The sequence below is a fragment of the Phoca vitulina genome, unplaced genomic scaffold (assembly GCF_004348235.1).
Source record: "Phoca vitulina isolate PV1807 unplaced genomic scaffold, GSC_HSeal_1.0 scaffold2, whole genome shotgun sequence".
In the NCBI taxonomy this organism is placed as follows: domain Eukaryota; kingdom Metazoa; phylum Chordata; class Mammalia; order Carnivora; family Phocidae; genus Phoca; species Phoca vitulina.
Genome location: NW_022589705.1, coordinates 6,045,513 through 6,071,210, shown reverse-complemented (window position 1 = coordinate 6,071,210; position 25,698 = coordinate 6,045,513). Strand labels below are relative to the sequence as shown.

Below are 25,698 nucleotides of genomic sequence, written 5' to 3'. Positions count from 1 at the left end.
CCAGCTCCAGGCTACCACTAATCAAGCTACTTTTTGCCTCTATTGATTCACCTCTTCTGGATATTTCACTTACATGGAATCATATAATATATGGTCTTGTGACTGCTTCTTTCACTTAACATTATGTTTTCAAGGTCCATTCACATCCCAGCATATATCAGTATTTCCTTTCTATTGCTAAATAGTATACTATTGTGTGGCTATACTAGGTTTTATTTACCCATTCATCAGTTGATGGAAGTTTGAGTTGTTTCCAGTTTGACTATTATATATCATGCTATTATGAATATTTGTGTACAGACTTTGTGTGGGTATATGTTTTCATTTCTCTTGGTTATATATGTAGGAGTAGAATTGCTGGATAATATTATATTTCTATGCTTAACATTTTAAGGTACTGCCCAACTGTTTTCCAAGCCAATTTTACCATTTTGGGTTCCCACTATCAGTGCATGAAAGTCCCAATTTTTCCACATCCTCAGAAACACTTTTTTGGATTATAGTCATTCTAGTGAGTGTGACATGGTATATCGTTGTTTTGATTTGTATTTCTTTAATGCCTAATGATGTTATCATCTTTTCATGTGCTATTGCCATTTGTATATTTTTTTTGGAGAAATGTATATTCAGATGCTTTACCCATTTAAAAATTAGGTTATTTGTTTTTTTATTTTTGAGTTTTAAGAATTCTTATATATTCTAGATACCAGTCCCTTATCTGATGTAGGATATGCAAATGTTTTCTTCCATTCTGTGGATTGTCTTTTTATTTCTTGATGGTATTATTTGTAGCAGAGACTCTTTAATTTTGATGAAATTCAGTTTACGTAGATGCCCTTTATCAAGTTGGGAAAGTTCTTTTCTATTCCTAATTTGTTGAATGTTTTTATTATAAAAGCACGTTGGATTTTGTGAAATGCTTTTTCTGTGTATATTGAGGTGATTGTGTGGTTTTGTATTCTATTAATACAAAGTATTACATTAATTGATTTTCAGATGTTAAACCAATCTTACATTCTTGGGAGAAATCCTATTTGGTCATGATGTATAATCTTTATATTCTGCTAGATTCAGTTTGCTAGTATTTTGTTGAGGATTTTTTGCATCTATATTCATAAAGAGATATTGGTCTGCAGTTTTCTTGTGATGTGTTTATCCTCAGTCTTCAGATCTTTCCACCAACTCAATGTGAAGCCCTAGAGCCCGTGTATCTATCTGAGAGGATAAGTTGTGGTTATTCTTTTTCTTAAAATTGAAGTATTTTGACATGCAATGTTGCATTAGTTTTAGGTGTATAACATAGAAATTCAGACAACTCTATATGTTATGCTATGCTTACCCTAAGTGTAGCTACCCTCTGTCATCATACAATGCTATTACAATATCATGACTATATTTTCTATTCTGTACCTTTCATCCTTGTGACTTATTCATTCCATAACTGGAAGCCTGTATCTCCTATTTTCCACCACCCATTTTGTGAGCCCCCCACTCATCTCCCCTTGGGCAACCCATCAGTTTGTTCTTTGTACTTATGGGTCTGTTTCCGCTTTGTTTGTTTGTTCATTTGTTTTTTTAGATTCCACATATAAGTGAAATCATATGGTATGTGTCTTTCTCTGTCTGACTTATTTCATTTAGCATAATACTCTCTAGGTCTATTCATGGTGTTGCAAATGGCAAGATCTCTCTTTTTCATGGCTAAGTAATATTCCAGTACGTGCGTGTGCGTGTGTGTGTGTACGGTTAGTCACTTTTTGCCATATTACTAATCTCTCTTCAAGCTGTATTTCCTTACCCAATTTTATGAGGGAAAAGATAAGGATATTATGATTTGGTATATTCTACTTACAGGGTGATAAGAGGGGACCAAGGAAAAGGACAAAATTCATGTGTTTTTTTCAATGAATCACTTATTTTTGTGTTTTCTGCTCTTTCAGGGGAATCTTTTCTTTCTTGTTTTTGTTTTTTTTTTTGAAACTTGTCTTTTGACTTTATTGCTAGTATGTTCTATTTATTGGCAAGGATAATTAATTCTTTATGGGCATGGTTGTTGTGCTTTCTTTGTCCAGACTAGAGAGACCAAAATGAAAAAATTTAGTCATTTTTTCTGAAATTTTCACTCTCTATGCATTTTCTAGGCCTCTTTTTTTATGGACTGCCCACTTACCCCTCAGATACTTATTATCAATTCAGGTATATTAGTGACAGTTATTCTCTTTGTTATTTGTGTCTGCTTTCACCAATATTGTGCAAGTGGTGATTAGGTTAAGAGCCATATTGACTAGAGTCAAATCAGCACAAATATACTCTGTGTGGCTCTCATGCTGAGCCTCACTAGAATCACAAATTATGGCATAAGATTGTATGTTTTTGTTGTTGAATTTGTTTTTGACATTCTCAATTACTTCCTTCCCTTGTTAGTGATTTGTATATCTTGTTGGGAGAATTGTCTATTCAAGTCCTTTGCCCATTTTTTAGTTGTTGTTTTTGTTGTTGACTTATAGGAGTTCCTTATGGTTATTAACCCCTTATCGATATGATATATAATTGAATCATGTTTTTGTCATCTTATTTTACATGACATATTAATATCTATTTTATTTTTCTTTAAAGTGTGTGTGTCTGGTTGATTTAAAAGGTGTGTGTAGTACTTTCAGTTATTTTACTGGTTACCTTTATATTTTTAAACAATATATCTAACACTTTCTCATACTGCCTCTTCTTCCACATATACAATTTTGATATTTATTTTGTTAATTTATGTTGTCAAGATTAATAAAAACATGTATTTGTTCTTTAACCATGATTCTGGTATTTGTTATTTTGAACTTTTTATTTACATATATTCAGTTCATCTTTTATATGAAACTTTTTTCTTAGTTCTCATTTTTGATCCTAATCAATACACAATCCCTATTTTGGCCTCTGTTACTTACCCATTGGTATGACAAAACTGTTACTGGATAACAGTGAATTTAATTTTCCAATTAAGTTGGCTTTGTGGGACTGTGATAAATCACCTTCTCTACATCTTTCACGGTTTGATGGACCTGAATCTCTGCCTAGGTGAGATGTGGCATTTGATATATTTGTTTATATTCTTGATATGGAGGAAAGTTTCAGAGTCTTCCAGTTGGTCCTTCTAAACTTAAAAACTCTCATTTTGTGGTTAGAACCAATGTGGAGATTATGGCACTTACTTGAGTTTATCTATTTAGACTTTAGGATCTTAAGAAATGACCACAGATTAGGTTTATGGTTCCATGGGCTCATTGTAAGGTAGACTTGGATTAAATGCCATTTATCACCTGACTCCAATACACCTGCACTTGAACTAATGACAAAATAGTAACATTTTGGGTTATAATAATTGGTGTTAGTTAATAGTCAATGTCCAATTACGCATAAGTCTTAGTATCTCTCTCAGTGCACAAGATAGTAGAAGGGATAATGTATGTATTTGTGATATTATTGCAAAATCCTTCTACAACAGTTACCAGTCTTTCTTTTAATTTGGAGGATTCTAGGTTTATAAATTTATTCAAGTCTGAAATTTGGGTACAGGGCCATCATTCTCTATTCCTGTGGCTGAAGTCAATTGTCTGTTTGTCAGACCATATTATAGGCATATTTGATATCCAATTTAAATAGGGACCATAGTGGACTGCCTATCTCTTTGGTCTTAGGGAACTCATGATTAGTTAACCACTACTAAAGATACATGTTTGTGTATGAGCTAATAATTCACACCTTGGAAACACATGTTGTATTAGAACAGACTGTAAATAAGATCTCCAGACCAGCAAAAGTCTCCAGAATTTTATAGAGACAATGCAGTCATGGGAGGTGCTTTCTCCCTTCTGTCCTCTAGAAGCCTCTAGAAGTCCTCTGAGAGGCAGTGCAATTTTGCTAGTACAGAGGATATAATTTATCCCAGAAGAGAGCATTCTAGCCCTTTATTGGAGATCCCAGTTGTCACTATAACTGAAGATCAACTATTGGTCATTGATAGGATACACAATAAGAATAGTGATTACTGTTACATTAGCTTACTACCAGCTTCTTCATGGTGAAGTGAGTTCTTTGGTTAGGAGCAACACTCTGGGAGAGATAGCATGGTGTACACAAAGCATTCAGTAAGGTTGATATTGGCATAGACCTCATAGGCAGGCAAGGCAAGTTTGCTTAAAGTTCTGTGTGTTGGAACTTTCCCTTCTCTGCGTCCTTGAAGGCTTCCTGGGGGCTGTAACAATTGTGTTCTCCAGGTGACTATCATATTAAAGGCATAGTACATATTCTTTTTTGTAGGCCAGAGTTAATTTTTCTTTTTTCTCTACTGAATATATACACCCTAATCTCCAGCAAAAGTGATGTATTATTTCCTAAGTATTTTGTACTTTCTTTCCCCCTCATCCTTGTTTATCTCATGTTAAAAGTTCATTATTCAAGGTCCAACTGAAATGTACCCTTTCTCAATGCACAGAAAAACTGAATTCTGCCTCTAAAAGCCCATAATATTTTGAATCTCTTTATAGCTCTTTACAGTTAGCTACTTTTGTGTATTTCTTCATCTATAATCTGATCCATCCACTTCATTTTACAAATGAGAAAGTTGATTCAGAGTTTTAAAAGACTTACCAAGATTCCACAGATACATACTGGACAGATCAGAATTTTAAAAAAAGATAATCAAAACTAAATAACAAGCTCTGTAGAAAGAAACTAATTTGTTTTTCTTTTTTTCTTTTCATTATTTTATAAGATTTAGAGTTTAGTATTCTTTCTTTGTTAATACTTCTTAGAAGTATTTTGATAACATTAATTTTTGATAATAGTAGTGACTACATTGTGTTCACTCATTTTTAATAGGAAAAACTCAAAAGAGAGGCAAAAGAAAACATAGTTACTCTCGAAAAAAGAGATAAGGTAAGAGTTTTATATAATTCTCCTGGTTTTTCTTTATAACCCAGCTTGTTTTCTAACATCTACCTGGAAATTTTTTTTTGTTCATAAATAGGTAAGGAGCATCTAATACTCATTTCCAAATATAGAATGTGTTCAGATTATGAAAGTATATATCACATATTCTTATGGAGTTGTTTTGGGTCACGTATAATTCCAGTAAAATATGCCCATTATTTATTTCTGCTTTCAAGTAGATTAGTAAATGCCATATATTTTATCTGAGGTTCTGGATATATAAATTGCAAATAATGGGGAAATAATAAAAGAATAAAAAATTTAAATAGGCTTTTATTTGCTATACTTTATTCCAACAATATTGAAATATCATAAGCCTTATATATAATAATTATTAGGTTTATCAAATATTTCTGATTTGGGTAAGTTACTTCTTTATGCCTCAGCTTGTTCAACTGTAACGGGATAATGAATAGTATCTATTTTTTAAAGTTGTTAAAAGGATTAAATGAGATAATATTTGTAAGGCATTTGTAAATAAATAGTGCTTGGCACATAGGAAATGCCATATAAGTGTTTGTTTTAAAAAATACAACGATGAGGACTGAGTAATGTATAGAATTGTTGAATCATTATATTGTACACCTGAAACAAATATAATACTATATGTTAATTTTACTTCAATTTAAAAAAATAAAAATACAACAGAAAATCGTGAATATTATGTATACAGGCATACCTTGATCTTGTGGGTTCAGTTCCAGACCAATGCAGCAAAGTGAATATCACAATAAAGCAAGTAAAATGAATTTTTTGGTTTCCCAGTGCATATAAAAGTTATATGTACACTGTATTGTCTGTTGAGTGTGCAATAGCATTTTGTCTAAAAAACAATGTTCATACTTTAATTTAAAAATACTATATGTTGGCTAACTGAACATAATAAAAAATGGAAAAAAATAAAATCTTTAAAAAAATATTGTATTGCTTAAAAATGCTAACCATCATGTGAGCTTTCAATAAGTTGTAATCTTTTTGCTGGTGGAGGGTCTTGCCTTGATATTAATGGCTGTTGACTGATCAAGGGTAATGGTTGCTGAAAGTTGGGATGACCATGGCAATTTTGTAAAATAAGACAACAATGAAGTTTGCTTCATTGACTCTTCCTTTCACGAACGGTTTGATAGCATTTTACCCCACAGTAGAACTTCTTTCAAAATCAGAGTAAATCCTCTCAAATGCTGCTGCTGATTTATCAACTAAGTTTACATAATATTCTAAATCTTTTGTTGTCATTTCAACAATCTTCACAGCATCTTCACCAGGAGTAGATTTCATCTCAAGAAACCACTTCTTTTTGCTGATCCATAGGAAGTGACTCCTCACTTGTTAAAGTTTTATCATGGGATTGCAGCCATTAAGTTACATCTTCAGGCTCCACTTTTAATTCCAGTTTTCTTACTGTTTCCACCACATCTGCAGTTATTTCTGTCAGGGAAGTCTTGAACTCCTTATAGTCATCCATGAGGGTTGGAATCAACTTCTTCTGAATTCTTGTTAATATTGATATTTGACCTCTTCTGATGAATCACAAATATTTTTGATGGCATCTAGAATGGTGAATTCTTTTCAAAAGACTTTCAATTTACTTTTCCCAGATCATCAGTAGAATCACTATCTATGGCAGCTATAGTCTTACAAAATGTATTTCTTATTAAATAATAAGACTTGAAAGAATGACTCCTTGATCCATGGGGTGCAGAATGATGTTGTATTAGCAGGCATCACAACATTAATCTTGTACATCTCCATCAGAGCTCTTGGGTAACCAGGTGCATTGTCAATGAGCAATAATATTTTGAAAGGAATCTTTTTGTCTGAGCAATAGGTCTTAACAGTGGGCTTAATATATTTAGTTAAACCAGGTTGTAATCAGATACGCTGTCATCCAGTCTTTGTTGTTTTATTTATAGAGCATAGGCAAGTAGATTTATCATATTCTTAAAGGGCCCTAGGATTTTCAGGATGGTTAATGAGCACTGGCTTCAACTTGAAGTCACCAGCTGCATTAGTCCCTAATAAGGGAGTCAGCCTGTCCTTTGAAATTTTGAAGGCAGGCATTGACTTCTTCTCTCTGCTTATGAAAGTCCTAGATGGAATCAAATTCCAATATATGGTTGTTTTGCCTACCTTGAAACTCTTTAGTGTAGATGCCTTCAGTACTTAATTAGCTAGATCTTCTGGATAACTTGCGGCAGCTTCTACATTAACACTTCCTGCTTCACCTTGTACTTTTTTTTTTTTTTTTTAAGATTTTATATATTTGAGAGAGAGTGAGAGAGCATGAGTGGGGGGTGGGCAGAGGGGAGAGGGAGAAGCAGATTCCCCGCTGAGCAGGGAGCCTGACGAGGGGCTGGATCCCAGGATCCTGGAATCATGACCTGAGCCAAAGCAGATGCTTAACCTAAGACTGAGGCACCCAGGCACTCCTCACCTTGCACTTTTATGTTATGGAAACGGCTTCTTTCCTTAAATCTCATGAACCAACCTCTGCTAGCTTCAGACTTTTCTTCTGCAGCTTCTCAACTCTCTCCGCCTTCACAGAATTGAAGAGAGTTAGGGCCTTGCTCCAGATTAGGTTTTGGCTTAACGTAGAATTATGACTGGTTTGATCTTGTATCAAGACCACTAAAACTTTCTCCATATCAGTAAAGGCTGTCTCACTTTCTTATTTGTGTGCTCACTGGAAGTAGCACTTTTAGTATCCTTCAAGAACTTTTCCTTTGCATTCACAACTTGGCTAAGTGGTTGGTGCAAGAGGCCTAGCTTTTGGCCTACCTCAGCTTTCAACATGGCTTCCTCTCTCTAAGCTCAATCATTTCTAGCTTTTGATTTAAAGTGAGAGATGGGTGACTTTTTTTTCACTTGGACACATAGAAGCCATTGTAGGGTTATTGATGGGCCTAATTTCAGTTTTGTTTTGTCTCAGGGAATAGGGAGGCTCAAGGAAAGGGAGAAAGATGGAGAATAGTACATCAGTGGAGCAGCCAGAACACATAAAGCATTTAAGTTAAGTTTGCCATCTTATATGGATGTGGTTCATGGTGTCCCTAAACAATAGTAACATCAAAGATCACCAATCACTGATTACTATAACAAATATAATAATAATAATGCAGAAATTTGAAATATTGTAAGAATTACCAAGATGTGGGGTGCTTGGGTGGCTTAGTCGGTTAGACGTCTACCTTCGGCTCTGGTCTTGATCCCAAAGTCCTGGGATCGAGCCCCGCATCCGGCTCCCTGCTCAGCAGGGAGTCTGCTTCTCCCTCTCCCTCTGCCTGCCACTCTGCCTGCTTGTGCTCTTTCTCTCTCTGTCAAATAAATAAATAAAATCTTGAAAAAAAAATTACCAAGATGTGACACAAGTGACACTAAGCAAGCAAATGCTGTTGGAAAAATGGTGCTGATAGACTTGCCTGGATCAGGGTTGCCACAAACCTTCCAATTTGCAAAAACCAAAAACACCAAACAACACAGCATCTGTGAAGTGCAATAAAATGAAGTGCAATGAAATGAGATATGCTTGTACATGCATCACTGGAAATGTAACATTCAGAGAAGAATGTGACTTGTAGGAAAGTACATGCATTTCTATGACTTATTATGAAGAGGTTTATTTCCGTATTCTAGAAATGGGGTGCATTTTCTTTCAAGCGGGCTGAAGTGTTAAATTCCCAGACTTGGCCACAAGGTGGTGTAGTTGTCATTCTCAGGCTTTTGAGGAGAGAAAAATTTGTCCATGAAAACAGCAGAAAAAATTTGCTTTCATCAAAATTGTATTATCACCTATGATGTAGAAATATATAGGAAGGAGAATACAGAAATACAACTGTGTGAAAAAATGCTACCAAAATTTGTACCTGCTGGAAAGAGGATTATGAACTGAGATCACTAGAACTGGGCAGAAACTTACAAATCATCTTTTAGTCCCTTGATTATATAGATGGATAAATTTAAGCCTAGAGATACTTGGAGATTACTTAATATCACCCAGCAAGATAGTATAAGATCCAGGAGAAAAGAGCCTATTACTTGACTCCTGGTCCAATGATTGTTATACACACACACACACACACACACACACACACACACACAGTGTTACGTAAGTTCAGGTGTACAACATAGTGATTCAACAAGTTTGTACATTATGCTGATCTTCTGTTACATTGCTATTACAATATCATTGACTGTTTTCCTTATGCTGTGCCTTTTATTCCCATGATTTATTCATTCCCTAACTGGAAGCCTGTATCTCCCATTTCCCTTCATCTGTTTTGCCAATCTTCCTCACATCTGACAACTATCAGTTTGTTCTGTGCATTTATACGTCTGATTCTGCTTTTTTGTTTGTTTATTCACTTAACCGTTTTTTTGGATTCCACATGAGTGAAATCATATGGTATTTGTCTTTCTCAATCTTATTTATTTCAGTTGGGCATAATACCCTTGAGGTCCATCCATGGTGTCTCAGATGGCACAATCTCATCCTTTTTTTACAGTTGTGTAATATTCTTCTGTGTGTGTGTGTATACCACATCTTCCTTATCTATTCATCCATCAATTAGTCCGTGTTTTTATAGCACATGTGGTCACCTCTTAATCCTGCATTCTATAGCCTCCTAACTTAAATTTACTGCAGATTTAACCACTGAACTTTTGAGAATAGCTCTGTGTGTGTGTGTGTATGTGTATGTGTGTGCACGCGTGTTCCATTTTTTTCTTGTAATTGCCACGATTGTATTCATGGAGATGGTGGTGATCAAAGGAAGTGATAAAATTAGAAAGCAGCTAACACAATTCCACTAAAGCGGTTATTATGAACTTTTACTAGAAAGATAGGTCAGGTCTGAAGGGAAGATACATATAAAGGTAGAGAGAAAGAAAATGGAAGAAATTGAGTTGAAATAAAGTCTAAGTATTTAGAGTAAATTTGTAATTTGTTTATCTTCAGAATTGAAGACAATAGTCATTTTTCTCCTCCTGGAAATTTTTTCTGGTTCTTTACTTTTATTATTTTTCTTCGCTATTTTCCTTTCTTTTCTTTCCTTTTTTTTGGTGGGGAGTAAGCCTGGTGGATAGGAAAAGGCTGATATTTTTATAGATGAGAGAGAGGAAATATGAAAGCATAAAAGAGAATGGATAGAAATGAGAATAAACTGCCCTCTGGCTTTTAGACTATTGTAATGAACCACAAAGAAAGGCTCTTTGCCAGCAGGAATAGAGATTTTTCTCTTCAGCAAATCGTCAACTTTTAGTCAGTTAGAGAGTTGAGACATTTTATTTCTTTTCATAGCAGCTCTGTGAAGACAGAAAGGCAGATACCATTTTCATCTTCAATGGGGAAATAAAGTGACAAGATAAGGATAATTTATTCAAAGTTATCTAATTAATAATAAATTTGAGGATAAATTCTAGTTTATTCCAGTGTTATTTCTACTAATTGCTGCACTTTAATTAAAATGACGTAGTGATGATTTTATTTCCTTTTGTTGTTCAATATAGAAAATACCGACACCTTTATTGGAAACACCTGAAACTCATTATTGGAAATTTGATTCTAAAGCAGCTCCTTCACAAAATATATCTCGAAACTTCACATCAGCTGACCATGGTAAATCCAAAGATAAAAGGGACTATTTATGGACATCTGCCAAAAGTACTTTATCTACACCATTACCAAAGGTTGGTTGCTAAAGTTTCTAAGAAGGTCATAATTTTTTTAGTTAAAGAAGGTTCTGGTATCATATACCATATATCTGATATCACACATATAAATATAAAACCAATTCAATTTTTGTGATACCAGCATGAAATAGTGTTTTGTTTTTTGTTTTGTTTTTTAATATCACTGTCCACATCTTAATGACATTTTGGGCAGATTCCATAACTTTCTGTCACTCACCTGATGGCATTCCCTGATGTGGGAAATCTGATTCTGACTTAACATTTTTCAGTATCACTCCAGTTACTTCCTTTTGCTGTTTACTTTGTATCATCTTGTTGCTAGAGTCCTTTACTTAGCAGTCAGCCCTTGGTGGATCAGGTGCCACCACCAAGATGGCTCAATTACTAGCTATTTTCACATGTTCACTTAATCCATGGGGAATTCATTCAACATTTCCATGCTAAACAGCAGTACGGAATGCTACATTTCTGACCCCACCTCCCACCATCCGTCTCTCTCTAATTTCTTTTTACTCTAAACTATCCAGCCAGACACAAAGACAGATAAAATTTCTTCCTAAATTTATATCTAGTGAGGGAATGAGATGCCAATCCTTCTTGAAGGCACCCCTATTTTTTGTTAGGCTGCTGTTAAGAGTTGTCTCCTCACCTGCCTTGGAAATTGAAGGGAAAAATATTTCGACCTCTCTCTATCCCTCTAAGCTGAAATTTGATGCCTTTCCCTTCCAATTTTCTTAAAATAACTGGGAAGAAAGGAGGTGTTTGGTGATTGTAGGGCCAGTTTAACCACTTTTTAATAAGCCCTAGAGAAGGATCTGGCTTTAACCATAGGTTGCTTTCTTTAGAATATGGGTTTCTAACATTTCTTTTCTGCAGCTTTGTGCCCCAGTTGACAATTCCAGAGCAAAAGGAAGAGTCTCTCTCACATCCTGTTATGTATACAATATTATCCACACTGTGGAAATTATGAAAATTAGTAAACTACATAACTTAGAGAGGCTTTTACATAAAATTATTTTGTTGTATTTATATTATTCAGAATATGAAGTGATCTTTGTATAGAATGACCTTACTTAAAAAAAAAACTTTATATTGAAATATATGCAAGAAAAATGCACAGATCTTAATTATGCAACTTGATGATTCTTCACAAACTAAACATGACTTTATAACCAGCATTCAGATTAAAGCACAGAATGTTACTATCACCTTGCCTCCCTTTTTGTCACTGGCTTCTCCCCCAAGGCCAGATACTGCTCCAACTCTAATATTAGATGTACCTGTTTTTGTATTTTCTCTTTTCCCTGTTTTTGAATTTTCTATAAATAGAATCATTATTTTTGTTTTGACTTTTTTCACTTAATATTATGTTTGTGGGACTCATCCATATTGTTGCTTGAAGTTGTAGATTTTCCGTTTATATTTCTATATAGTATTCCATTGTGTGATGTACCATAGTTTATTTATCTATTGTATTGTTAGTGGACTTTGGGTAGTTTCCAGACTGGGCTTTTATGCATAGTCGTGCTATAAAAATTCTGGTATTTGACCTGTATGCATTTTGGTTGGGTATGTCTTTAGGAATGAAATTGCTGGGTTATAGGGTTATGTATAATATGTTCCATTTTAATAGATACTGCCTGAGCTGTTTTTTTTTTTACTGTGATATGAAACATGTGGTTTTTTTTCCCCATGCCAGTTCTCTGATTCTCCAGACACCACCTAGTTGTCCTACAACTTGATTAAATTCTGACACTACCTGGAGTTAATGTAGACCCTACAGGTTAAGGGTTCAGTCCCACAAGACTGCTTCCACTTCAGACACTAGTTACAATCCTGGTTTGCCCCTTGTTGTACTACTGACCAACCGGCTCTAAATTGGGGTTCCCATAACCCCCCTCCTTAGGTCTGCTAATTTGCTAGAATGATTCTCAGAACTCAGGAGATTCCTTTACTTACTATTACCAGTTTATTATAAAGGATACAACTCAAAAACAGCCAAATGGAAAAGATGAATGGGGCAAGGTGTGAGGGAGGGGGTGTAGAACTTCAGTGCTTTCTTCAGGAGTACCACCCTTTCAGTACCTCTGTGTATTTGCCAACATGGAAATTCTCAGAACCCCATCATTTAGGGGTTTTTAGGGAGGTTTCATCACCTAGCATGACTGGTTAAATCATTGGCCGTTGGTGTTTAACTCAATCTCCAAACCCTCTCCACTCCCAGGAGGTCAAGGGGTGTAGCTGAAAGGGTTGCAAACTTCTAATCAAGCCTTGGTTTTTCTGGTGACCAGCCAGCATCCTGAAGTTATCTAGGAGCCCTTTACTGCCAGTTATTTCATTAGCATTAACTCTGGTCCAGTTGAAAGGAGCTTATTTTGAATAACAAAAGACTCCTAACACAGGGGGACAAAGACCGAATATTGTACCAAAAGATGCCCTGATCACCCCTATTACTCGGGAAATTACATGGGTTTTAGAAGTTCTGTGTCAGGAACCAGGGACAAAGACTAAATATATATTTCTTATTGTATCACACTGCCAGTCATGTTTTTCAAAAAATTCATTACATCAACTTTACATCCTAGCTGGCAGTGAATGAGAGTTCTAGTTGCTCCACATCCTTGCCACCACATGGTATTTTTTTATCTTTTTGATTTTAGCTATTCTCGTGGATGTGGTGACCTTACTTTTTTTAAAAAGAACATTTTTTTTACCATAATTTTAGATTTATAGAAAAGTTGCAAAGGTAGTATAGAGAATTCCTTTATATCTATCACCCAATTTTCCACATTGTTAACATCTTACATTACCATGTACATTTGTCAAAACTAGGAAACATACATTGGTACATCACTTTTAACTGTAGATTTTATTTCATTTTTTCCATTAATGTCAGAGCTTTTCAAAGTCCCTGTGGATGTCTCATTTCCTACCTGTTCTTTTGAAGTTTTTGATTAGTCTGTCATTTGCCCTGTTAAAATTATTGCCTCATGGAGCTGCAAAGTTAAAACACTTGCCTATAATTGTTTTGACAAATTCTATGCTGTACTTCACACCAAGGAGAAAGCTTTTTGTACTGAATGAACTCTAAGTCAGGTTAAATACAGACAGCCTTGTAAGTGAGGTCTTTCAGAGAACCACTATGTTAAAATAATGACAACTTTTTGGGAATAAAGCTTTGAAAGAGCTCTCAATTCTGTTCTGCTCTATCTAGTGGTCTCAGGCTGGACCAAGAGTGTGGGATGTTATTTTTTTAAGGGTAACATAGAGCACAGGGGCTGGGATAAAGAAAAGTTAAAACACCACAAATCTTGCTGTTCTTACAGAGGTTCAGCCATTAAAAAAAATAAGCACTACAGTTTGTGGCAAGCTTTTGGTTAATTTCCAGAGTTCTGAAAAAGCTGACTTTGACCATTTTACTAGTATTTTTATTGCTTTATGAAAGAGCAAATTTTTGGAATACCTTACTCTGCCATTTTTGCTGATGTCACTGCCCTAACTTTTTAAAGATACTTTTAAAAAAGTTATAAAACTTACAGGGTAATATGGAGTACTAAACATTGACTAATGTGAATTACTTTATGAACAAAATATAAGCATACCTAATTTCTCATAAATCCGTAAGGATTTTTGTAGAAAGAGCAAAGCTCATTCAGTTCTTTGGTCTTAATTATTGTTAGAAAAATCAAAGTCCCTCTTTTCTTAAGATTGTTGACTGCTGATGCTGGAGAGTCTGTCTCCCCACCTCTCTCCTGCCATTATTTTATTCAGTAAGTAGAAGGGAAGGGCAAAGAAAAAGTCCACTATTATAAATTGTTTGAAGAAAGTTAGAAGTTTTAGTATCAAAAGTATCTGAATGAAATTCTTATAAAAAATCTCTACATCCCACTAATAATGGAGAGTTATTACTGAAGATTCAACTTGTGTTTATTAATAATATAGGTTTTTTTTTGATGGGATAATATGTTGTTTTTCTTTTTGGATAGGCATATACTGTGAAGACACCAACGAAACTAAAAATTCAGCAAAGAGAAAACAAGAATGTACCCATGGAAGAAAGTAATAAAAAGAGAAAAATGGTCTTTGAGTTTGATATTAATTCGGATAGCTCAGAAACGACTGATCTTTTGGTAAAAACACCACAAATCAGTATTTATTACTTGTTTACATTATTATTTTTACACATTATTTTTTAATGTATATGTATAATATATACACATAGTACTTACCATTGCAATATGAAAATATAGAACTCTATATAACACAGAACCCTATGCTTTTGCAGCATTTTGGAGAAATAGGGTTTAAATAATCTAACTTCAGAAAACATGGCATTTTGAAATACTTGATATAACATAGTTGGCACATGAGATGATTAAACCATCTTGTTTACCAGCAGAGTGTTATAAAGGAGTTTTTACCACATACTCTTTTTCTTTTTTTGTTTCTTTTTTTCTTTTTCTTTTTCTTTCTTTTTCTTTTTCTCTTTCTTTTCTCTTTTCTCTCTCCTTCTTCTCTTTCTTTCTTTTCTTTTTTCTTTCTTTCCTTCCTTCCTTCCTTCCAAATAAATATTGGTTAGGTGAATCTTGCTATGGCTAAATTTGTTATTTAGGGACCCTCTTGATTTTATGTATAATACATGTTCCTTATTTTATATATTGGTTGAAATCTATATCAAGGTATTGGTTGACAAGTATAATATTTTTATCATTCTTAAAGAGTTAATGTATTAAAGATGAGTTGTTTAAGGAAGATATTATCCCTAGTAGTTTGTATTACTAATTATTCCCTGCCATGAGTGTATCCACACATACCAGTATTTTCTAAAGTAATAATATTGATTTATTGAGAATAATTAAATTTAGATTCATTTAATTTAAAAACAAACCTCATCACACAAAATGAACAATATACCAAAGATTCTTAATTACAAAATTCCAGTTAAAGGCACTAGTTTATTTCATTATTGCCACTTATATCTTTTGAGATCCTTCAAGCTTTTTTACTGCTTTGGGACCCTCTGTTTTCATTTGTTCTGGAATAATGAGGAGCTGAAGTCTTAAAACTCTAATTATTGAAGTTAATTTATAGAATCCCTACCTAAGTATCTCTTTGTTTTATAGAGGATGATTAACATTTTAATGATTAAAACTCTGAACCAAGCACTGTTGCAAAGACTATATAGATTATTTTTTAGAACAGTCTCATATTAGAAGCATACACAATGTTGCTCTTTTCATTTTACAGATGAGAAAACTAAGTCACACAGGTACCTTGCCCAAGATCACATAGCTAGTAAGGCATGGAGAAAAATTGGAACACAGTTTAGCTCCGTAGCCTATGTAAGTCATTATACATAATAACTGCCAGCTCAAACTGAAGTCCAGATATATAGAAATGTAAGGAGAATTAGTAGAAAGACTATGAGCTCTGGAATTAGACAGTCCAGGGTTGGAATCCATACTATTTTTCTAGCAGTGTGAATTTAGGCCAGTTTCTTAGCTGAGATTCAGAATGACTCATGGTTTCATTTTTAAAAGGAGCATCACAACTTTGTAACACAGTAAACATACTATAGTATTATATAAGTATGCACAACTATTTATACTTGCCTAAAAAGACACTTCACAGTCCATTTATTTGGTTATAGTTATCATTTGAAGTTACTATTTTTGTAATTTTCTTATTGTTGCATTTAAATTTTGGTGAACATTCAAATAATTATAAAAAGTTAGATTTAAAAATGGATTGTCTAGAGTAACCTTAGAGAAGATGGGGGAGTAGGAAATACCACAAATTTATTTCTCTACCTAAACAGCAATTGTACTTGCAGAAACTGTCTGAAGTAACTGTTTTGGAACTCTGGAGACTATTTGAATGCTTGCAACTTCAGTTAATTTTGGTCAATTTCAGCCTTAAGAATGGTAGTGACTACCTGTCATCCAATCCATAGTCCTGTGGCAGGCAGCCATGCTCATGTCTTGCTGTAGCCAGGGTGAGCAATATGGACTTTTTCTCTGAGTATCAAGATTCAGTGTTCTGTATTATCATTGCTGCTTCTCATCACTGTGCAGGCACAGAAACTGGCTGCCACTATTTCAACCCTCACTGGCAGAAAGTGTCTTACAGAGGATTTAAATGAATTGTACCTGTTTTTTTTTTTTTTTTTTTTCCACTTTTTTTCTTTGGAGGATCAGACATTTTAAGAACTAGGACATCAAGAGCAATCACATTTTTGGGATATTTAAAAGCACTGCACATGCCCATGGAAAGACAGGCTCACAAAAAACCTAAGAAGATCTCAAATTTTTAACCCAGGCTAGTCCCTGGCACAGAAACTTGTACAACATAAAGCAAAACAAAACTAACTCACTACAGCAAACCCTGGGGAAAGGGAATAATCTGATTTGCAGACATATTCAGTTATAAGATTCACATGTCTATGTCTCTTTTTTAAAAATTTTATTTATTCATTTGACAGAGAGAGAGAAAGACAGCATCGGCAGGAGGGGGTAGGAGGCAGAGGGTGAAGGGAGAAACACACTCCCTGCTGAGCAGGGAGCCTGATGTGGGGCTTGATCCCAGGACCCTGAGATCTGAGTCGAAATCAAGAGTCAGATGCCTAACTGAGCCACCTAGGCATCCTGAAATTAACACACTTTTAATCAACTAGTGGATCAAAGAAGAAATCACAAGGGAAATTAAGACTTAGATATGAATAAAAATGAAAACACAATATACCAAAACTTATGTGTTACAGCAAAAGCTCAGAGGGAAATGTATAGCTCCAAATTCCTACATTAAAAAAGAAAGATCTCAAATCAATAACGTTACACTTTATGGAACTAGAAAAAGAAGAGCAAACTAAACCCAAAGCTAGCAGGAGGAAGGAAATAATGAAGATTCAAGGGGAGATAAACAAATTAGAGAATAGAAAACAATAGAGAAAATCAATGAAACCAAAATTTGTTTATTTGAAAAGATTTAAAAAATTTGACAAATCTTTAGCTAGACTAAGAAGATGTGAATAACTAGAATCAGAAATGCAAAGTGGGTACATTATTACTAATTATTTAGAGATAAAAAGAAAATACTGTGAATATATGCTAACAAATTTCATAACTTAGAAGAAATGGACAAATGGGTAAAATCCCTGAAACACACCAATTAAACTGATTCAAGAAGAGGGGCGCCTGGGTGGCTCAGTTGGTTAAGCGACTGCCTTCGGCTCAGGTCATGATCCTGGAGTCCCGGGATCGAGTCCCACATCGGGCTCCCTGCTCAGCAGGGGGTCTGCTTCTCCCTCTGATCCTCTTCCCTCTCTTGCTCTTGGGCTCTCATTCTCTCTCAAATAAATAAATAAAATCTTTAAAAAAAAAAAAAAGAAATATAAAACCTCAACAGCCTATCTATAGTCAGTAAAGAATTTGACTTAGTCATCAAAAACCTCTCAAAGAAAAGTCCTGGACCAAATGGCTTCATTGATAGATTGTATCAAACATTTGAGGACCTAACCTTCTCAGACTTCAAAAAATTGAAGCAAGAACTCTTGATAACTCATTCTATGAGGCCAGCACTACCTTGATACCAAAGTAAGATAAAGACATTACTAGAAAAGAAAATTAAAGACCATTGTCCTTTATGAATGTCAGAGTAAAAATCCTCAACAAAATATTAGCAAGTCAAATTCCACATCATATTAAAAGTGCTATTCACCATGACCAAGTGGGATTTATCCCAAGAAATTCCAGGGTGGTTCAATATAAGAAAACCAATGTAATATGTCACCATTAATAGAATGAAGGGGAAAAAATCCCATATGATCATCTCAATTAGTACAGAAAAAGCATTTGACAAAATCCAACATTTTTGCATGATAGAAACTCATAAAGCTAGGAATAGAGGAACAATTCCTCAGCATGATAAAAAAATACTTAATGAAAACTTGCAGCTAATTCATGCTCAATGGTGAAAGATTGAAAACTTACCCCTTAAGTTAAGAACCAGACAAGGATGTCCACTTTCACCACTGCTAGTAAGCATTGTACTGGAAGTTCTAGCCAGAGCTATTAGACTATTAGACAAAAAACAAAGGGAGAGAAAAAGAAAGCAGACATACAAATGAGAATGAGGTAAAACTATTTGCAGATGCCATAATCCTATCCAATGAAAATCACGAAGACTCCACAAGAAGGCTAGTAGAGCTAATAAATGAATTCAGCAATGTGGAGGGGTATAAGAACACATGACATTGATTATGTTTTTATACACCAGCAATGATTAATCCAAAAGGAAATTAAGGAAAATTAAGAAAAAAATCCATATATGGTATCATCTAAACAAATAGAATATCTAGGAACAAACCCAACCAAGAAGGTGAAATATTGAAATACAGTGAAAACTACAAAACATTGCTGAAGGTAATTAAAGAAGACCTAAAGAATTAGGAAAAAATTCTGTGTTTATGGATGTTAAGTCTTTAACATGTTAAGATGTCCTATATGCTGGCTAATTGAACATAATTTAAAAAATGTCAGTACTACCCAAAGCAGTCCACAAATTCAGTGCAATCTCTATCAAAATTCCAACAGCTTTTTGGCAGAAATGGAAAATCTGATACTAAAATTCATATAGAATTGCAAGGGTCCCCAAATAGCTAAAACACTTTTGGAAAAGAAGGGTAATGTTGGAGGACTCATAGTTCTTGACCTTGAAACTTCCTACAAAGCTAGTAATTTAAACAGATTAGTACTAGGATAAGGGCAGATATATAGACCAATGGAATAAAGGAACCCAGAAATAAATTCTCACATATATAGTCAGTTGATTTTTGACGAGAGTGCCAAGGCCATTCAGTGGGGGAAAGGACATTTTTTTTTTCCAGCTAATGGTGTTAGAACTGGATATTGGTTATCCACATGCAAAAGAATGAAGTTGGACTCTATACCATATATAAAAATTGACTCAAAATGGATCAAAAACCAAAACTTAAGGGTAGAACTATGAAACTCTCAGAAGAAAATATTGGGGAAATTTTCATGACCTCAAATTTAGCAAGGGCCTCATGGGTATGACACCAAAAGCACAGGCAAGAAAAGAGAAAACTGATAGATTTGACTTCAAAATTAAGACTTTTTGTGCATCAAAGGACACCATTAAAAAAATCAAAAGACAAGCTAAAGAATAGCAGAAAATATTTTCAAATCAGATATCTGAAAAGGGATAAATGTATGGAATACATAAAAAACTCCCATAACTCAACAACAAAAACCATACAACCCGATTTAAAAATGGGCAAAGGACTTGAATAGACATTTCTCCAAAGAGGATATACAAATGGCCAATAAGCACATGAAAAGATGATTGTTGCAGAGTTATAAGGACAGATATGGTTTTGTTTTAAATTGGGTTAATTATTTTTATATGGGAAGTCATTAATGAATAATTAATTACTATGCACTGAGTAAAATTTTAATGATAGTTTACAAGATTTTAAAATTTTCTTTTTAAAGCTGGTCAGTTGATACATAGTGGTTCTGAGTGTATTTGAAAAGGCAGCTTTTTATGACTTACTGAATTCTGCTAAAATCTTAGAGTTCATGAAAATCTGTTTGAATATTTTTATTCATGAGACCTCTGTAAATGTGACATTAGTGAGCAGGAAAGGAATGTGAACTGATTGCTTACCAGACTAAATCTGTGTAGCATATTCATTAAGGAAGTGGATTTCTAGAGCCAGCCTATCTGGATTTGAATCCTGGCTCCACCTCTTAACTAGCTGTGTAATCTTAGGCAAAGTACTTAACATTTCTTGTCTCAGTTCTTCATCTTTAAAAGGGGATAATAATGGTATACCTAATTTATTAAAATTATTGTGAGGATTAAAACTAATTAAAATATGCAAAGTGCTTAAAACACCACCTAACATAAAGAAAGTACTAAGTAAGTGTTAGCTATTATTACTTGGGGGAATTACAATACCCATAAATTGATAGTTGATAACATAATTTTTATAGGATTATAGATGCTTATTATAAGGCTAAAGTGTGAGTTTGAGTAGATAGGTGGAGGGAAAGTGGAAGGAAAAGTAGTAGTATAAAGACAAACTGAAGTAGAAGTAGAAAAGTACTATTCATATACATGTTGTATTTCATATAATACAGTATAGATATTAGTATTTCATATAATACAATATAGTTAATAGAATATAAATCCATGTCCTTGTTTGGAAGATTGAGTATTTTGTCATTGTCTTCAGTTTTTCTTCTTTTTTCTCTCTTCTTTCTCCTCTCCCTTCTTTTACCTCCTTTCTTCCTCCCTTTCCTTCCTTGTCTTTCTCCTCCTCTCTGTGATATGTAGACAAAATTTTAATATTAGTGATGACAGACCCCAAATTATAATTTTGTATTTTTCTTTAAGAGCATGGTTTCAGAAGAAGAGACACTGAAAAAATTATACAAGAATAATAATCCAACAACTTCTCATCTTTGTGTCAGAACACCAAAAAAGGTAGTTTATTTTTTTTTTAAAGGTAGTTTTAAATTTTTACTTCAGAAAGCAAATTTCAAAAGCTGGACTTTATCTTTTTAAATTAAACATATTTTGATTTGATTTGATTTTGTATTCAGACCCCTTCATCTCTAACAACCCCTGGATCTACGCTGAAGTTTGGAGCTATGAGGAAAATGCGGGAAGATCGTTGGGCTGTAATTGCTAAAATGGATAGGAAAAAAAAACTAAAGGATGCAGAAAAGCTATTTGTTTAATTTCAGAAAATCAATGTGATTAAGGAGCCTAATAACATCAAATTTATAGTCAACTTAAAAATGTTTTATTTTCTGAAGAGCCAAACATTTTCTGACATTGAGATTTTTTTATATTTACATAATTTGTTTTTTATGATTTTTATGTTTTGGCCTAAATTACCACATGTTACCTGAAAACTTGTAATTCTATTACAATAATAAGATGATTATGTTTTGTTTTTACCTTTTCTTGTATTCATGAAAACTGTTTTAGCTAATTTTTCAGATTTGTAAAGTTATCCACTGACTGCTAGGAATCCATTGAGATTTATTCTTCATTCTTTATTAAAATATCTTGATGCAAATAAATGCTTTTCATTGATTCTGTGAGGTCATCTGGACAGCTGATCACAATGTTGATATTTATTTTTAAATCTTAAGGTCATTTTGTTGAAGTTTCACAGTTCTGAAACAGTTTTATCTGTTTATAAAATTGACAAATGGCCTTTTGTTGTAGGAAAAAAAAGACTATACCAGTATGGCTTCCTAACATTATTTATTCAACACTCATTAATTTAAGCAAATATTTATTGAGTGCCCACTAAGAGTCAAGTACAGTTCTAGATACTGGAGATATGACAATGAACAAAACAGAAAAATAAACCCTATGTTCTTCTAGAGCTTACATTTTAGTGAGGGAAATAGACAATGAATAAATAAACCTGGATATGGCTTTGGGACTTCTGCTTCTGATATCTTAATTGAAATCTTATAATTAGTCTCCTGAGCAAGTATTTTTTAGAGCATTATTAGTCTTGATAATGTGATATTTCATATTTGAAGCTATGTATTTTCAAACATTTTAAAATAAAACAAGACAAGTGTATTAGTTGAGGTAATGCTAGCTTCTCTGACTGATCATTCATCAACTTCTCACTTCTCTAAAGTCCAACATAAATGTTCATATTTAGAGAGCAGCATTCCTCAGGCAGTGATTCAGAAAACCTGGCTCCTTCCAACTTTTAGTTCTGCCTTGCTCAACAACTGGCTTCCAAGGTTGCTGCAAAAGGGGAAAAACACCAAAAAGATTTGCTGACATAATGGCCTGAAATAAGAATGAGGTGAGGGAGAGAAGGAGCAAAGTTGGGTCTTGAAGTTCTATTTTAAGCTATGTAATATTTTTTGGGGGGGGAGGCACTATGTAATAGTTGAGATATCTCAGATATCTAAGTGGAGCAGTTGAGTAGGTCATTGAACAAATGAATCTGCAGTTCTCCAGGAGGGTCATTATTTAGTAGTCATTGGCATATACATGCCATTTAAAGCTTGGGACTGAATGCCCTCTTTATGGATAAAGAAGATGTGGTCCATATATACAATGGAATATTACTCAGCCATCAGAAAGGATGAATACCCAACTTTTACATCAACATGGATGGGACTGGAGGAGATTATGCTAAGTGAAAGAAGTCAAGCAGAGAAAGTCAATTATCATATGGTTTCACTCATATATGGAACATAAGGAATAGCACAGAAGACCATAGGGGAAGGGAGGGAAAACTGAAGGGGTGGGAATCAGAGAGAGAAACAAACCGTGAGAGACTATGGACCCCAGGAAACAAACTGAGGGTTTCAGGGAGGGGAGGGATGGGGTAGCCAGGTTGATCGGTATTAAGGAGGGCACATGTTGTGATGCACACTGGGTGTTATATGCAACTGATGAATCTTTGAACACTACATCAAAAACTAATGATGTACTATATGGTGGCTAACTGAACATAATAAAAACATAAATGTGTAAACAATTGAATCATAATGTAAGTAACTCAACAGTATGTAAATGTAAGGTACAGAGACATGAAAGGTAATTTCATGTTTTGGCTTCTGAGGCCTTCTAGAAGAGATGAGTTTTGGACATAAATAAGAATACTATAGGGGTGCCTGGGTGGGTCAGTCAGTTGGGTGACTGACTCTTGATTTCTGCTCAGGTCACGATCTCAGGGTTGTGAGACTGGGCCCTGCCTCGGGCTCTCTCCTGAGTGTGGAGCCTGCTTAAGATTCTCTCTCTCCCTCTACCCTTCCCCACCCAACTCACATGCTCGCTCTCTCTTTAAAAAAAAAAATGTTATAGGTGTATAAGAAGGACAAGAGAAAATTAAGGCAGAAGAAATAGCAATCTTTAGAAAGCTCATTAAAGGTAAATTGGAACAGGGTGAAGCTATTGCAGCTATTGAAATAGTCCAGGTGGGATATGGGAAGATTTCTTAGACTAAGAATTTAAGTTCCAGACTTTCAGATTATATCTAATACCTAGCCTAAGAAAAATATCCATGATTTTGTCACTTTAACAGTAATAAAATGTCTCCCACTTCATGTAAATGTAAATTCATGATGTCAAAGAGCAACTTGCTTTGGTTGATATAAAGGTTAGAAATAAATTATTTATAATTCAGGCAACCTGAATTCAGTATAATTAATAGTCCACAGGCTATAGAAGTACATCCAGAACTTTAATCAGTGGCAGGTCAGCTCTGGGTTGGAAATAGGCAATAACAAGTAGGAGACAGATAAGACTTAATATTTTTTAAGTTATGAAATCATAGAGTTTAGAGCTGGAGGGAACTGAAAAGATTTAATTTCAACAGATCAGTAATTTGAGGCAATCATAAAAGCAATCAAAATTAAAAGGAAAAGATAGTTTTGAAAAATGACTTGATTTTCTATATGCATATACATAATTTACATCAGTACATAAATATAATCCTATAAAATCTTAGTGCCCTCTTTTTTCCCCCCTTTTGCTTTCGTCCTCACCCTCTTTCTTCCCCTCACTACACACATCAGGGCCCCCCTCTGCCAAATCTCCCTCTCCTAAGGGAAAAAAAATCTTTCCTATTTTTCTCAGTGACAGATAGATGTCGATAATAAATATAATGTACTTAATTACATATTTTCACATATGCATGTATGCACACAGGATTCTCTGGTCATGGTTAATTTATGAAAATGGGATGATATATATACTTTTCAGTATATATAATAAAGTATAATAAAGTCCCACCTGGACTTTAATTTACACCTCACCTCACCACACTCACACCTGTTTTATCTGTTTATAAAAATGACAAATGGCCTTTTGTTGTAGGAAAAAAAAGACTATACTTTTTAATGTTTGATAGAATTCACCAGTGAAATCATCTGGAAATGGGAATTTTCTTTCTTTTTTTTTTTTTTAGTTTTTGATGTAGTGTTCCATGACTCATTGTTTGCGTATAACACCCAGTGCTCCATTCAGTACGTGCCCTCTTTAATACCTATCACCAGGCTAACCCATCCCCCTACCTCCTCCCCTCTAGAACCCTCAGTTTGGTTCTCAGAGTCCATAGTCTCTCATGGTTCGTCTCCCCCTCCAATTTCCCCCCTTCATTTTCCACTTCCTGCTATCTTCTTCTTCTTCTTCTTTTTTTTTAACATATAATGTATTATTTGTTTCAGAGGTACAGGTCTGTGACTCAACAGTCTTACACAATTCACAGCGCTCACCATAGCACATACCCTCCTCAATGTCTATCACCTAGCCACCCCATCCCTCCCACCCGCTGCCACACCAGCAACCCTCAGTTTGTTTCGTGAGATTAAGAATTCCCCGTATCAGTGAGGTCATATGATACATGTCTTTCTCTGATTGACTTATTTCGCTCAGCAGTTCCCTATGTCTGTTCTTGTGTTCCATAATTTCTTTCTCTCTTTTGTTCAGCTTCATTATTTTCCATTTTTTAATCTTCTTTATTATTTGTTCCTCTGCTTCTTCCATCCTTGTGTTTATTGCATCAAGTCTGTTTTAAATCTCAGTTATTGTATTTTTCATTTCTGACTGTTCTTTATTTTTTTATTTTTTATTTATTATTTTTTTAAGATTTTATTTATTTATTTGACAGAGACACAGCGAGAGAGGGAACACAAGCAGGGGGAGGGGAGAGGGAGAAGCAGGCTTCCTGCTGAGCAGGGAGCCCGATGTGGGGCTCGATCCCAGGACCCTGGGATCATGACCTGAGCCGAAAGCAGACGCTTAACAACTGAGCCACCCAGGCGCCCCTTCTGACTGTTTTTTAACTATCTCTGCAGTAGGGGTCTCCCTGAAGCCTTCCAATCTTTTCTCAAGCCCACTGAGTATCCATATGACTGTTGCTTTAAATTCTCCACCAGTCATGTTACTTATATCTGTTTTGCTTAAATCTCTGGCTAAGACTTTATCTTGTTCTTTCATGTTGGATGAATTTCT

The 25,698-nt window shown here is 34.5% G+C and overlaps 1 protein-coding gene across 1 annotated transcript in view; it reads left to right on the top strand.

The window, feature by feature from the left end:
* SYCP1 (synaptonemal complex protein 1) overlaps positions 1 to 21,523 on the top strand; it is a 144,515-nt gene extending 122,992 nt beyond the window's left edge. The window contains exons 27-31 of the mRNA XM_032415677.1: positions 4,873 to 4,929; positions 10,489 to 10,668; positions 14,658 to 14,801; positions 21,091 to 21,180; positions 21,300 to 21,523. Coding sequence (XP_032271568.1) covers positions 4,873 to 4,929; positions 10,489 to 10,668; positions 14,658 to 14,801; positions 21,091 to 21,180; positions 21,300 to 21,437 — 609 coding nt within the window. The 3' untranslated portion in view covers positions 21,438 to 21,523. The remainder of the gene's footprint in view (positions 1 to 4,872; positions 4,930 to 10,488; positions 10,669 to 14,657; positions 14,802 to 21,090; positions 21,181 to 21,299) is intronic.
* The last annotated feature ends 4,175 nt before the right edge of the window (positions 21,524 to 25,698 follow it).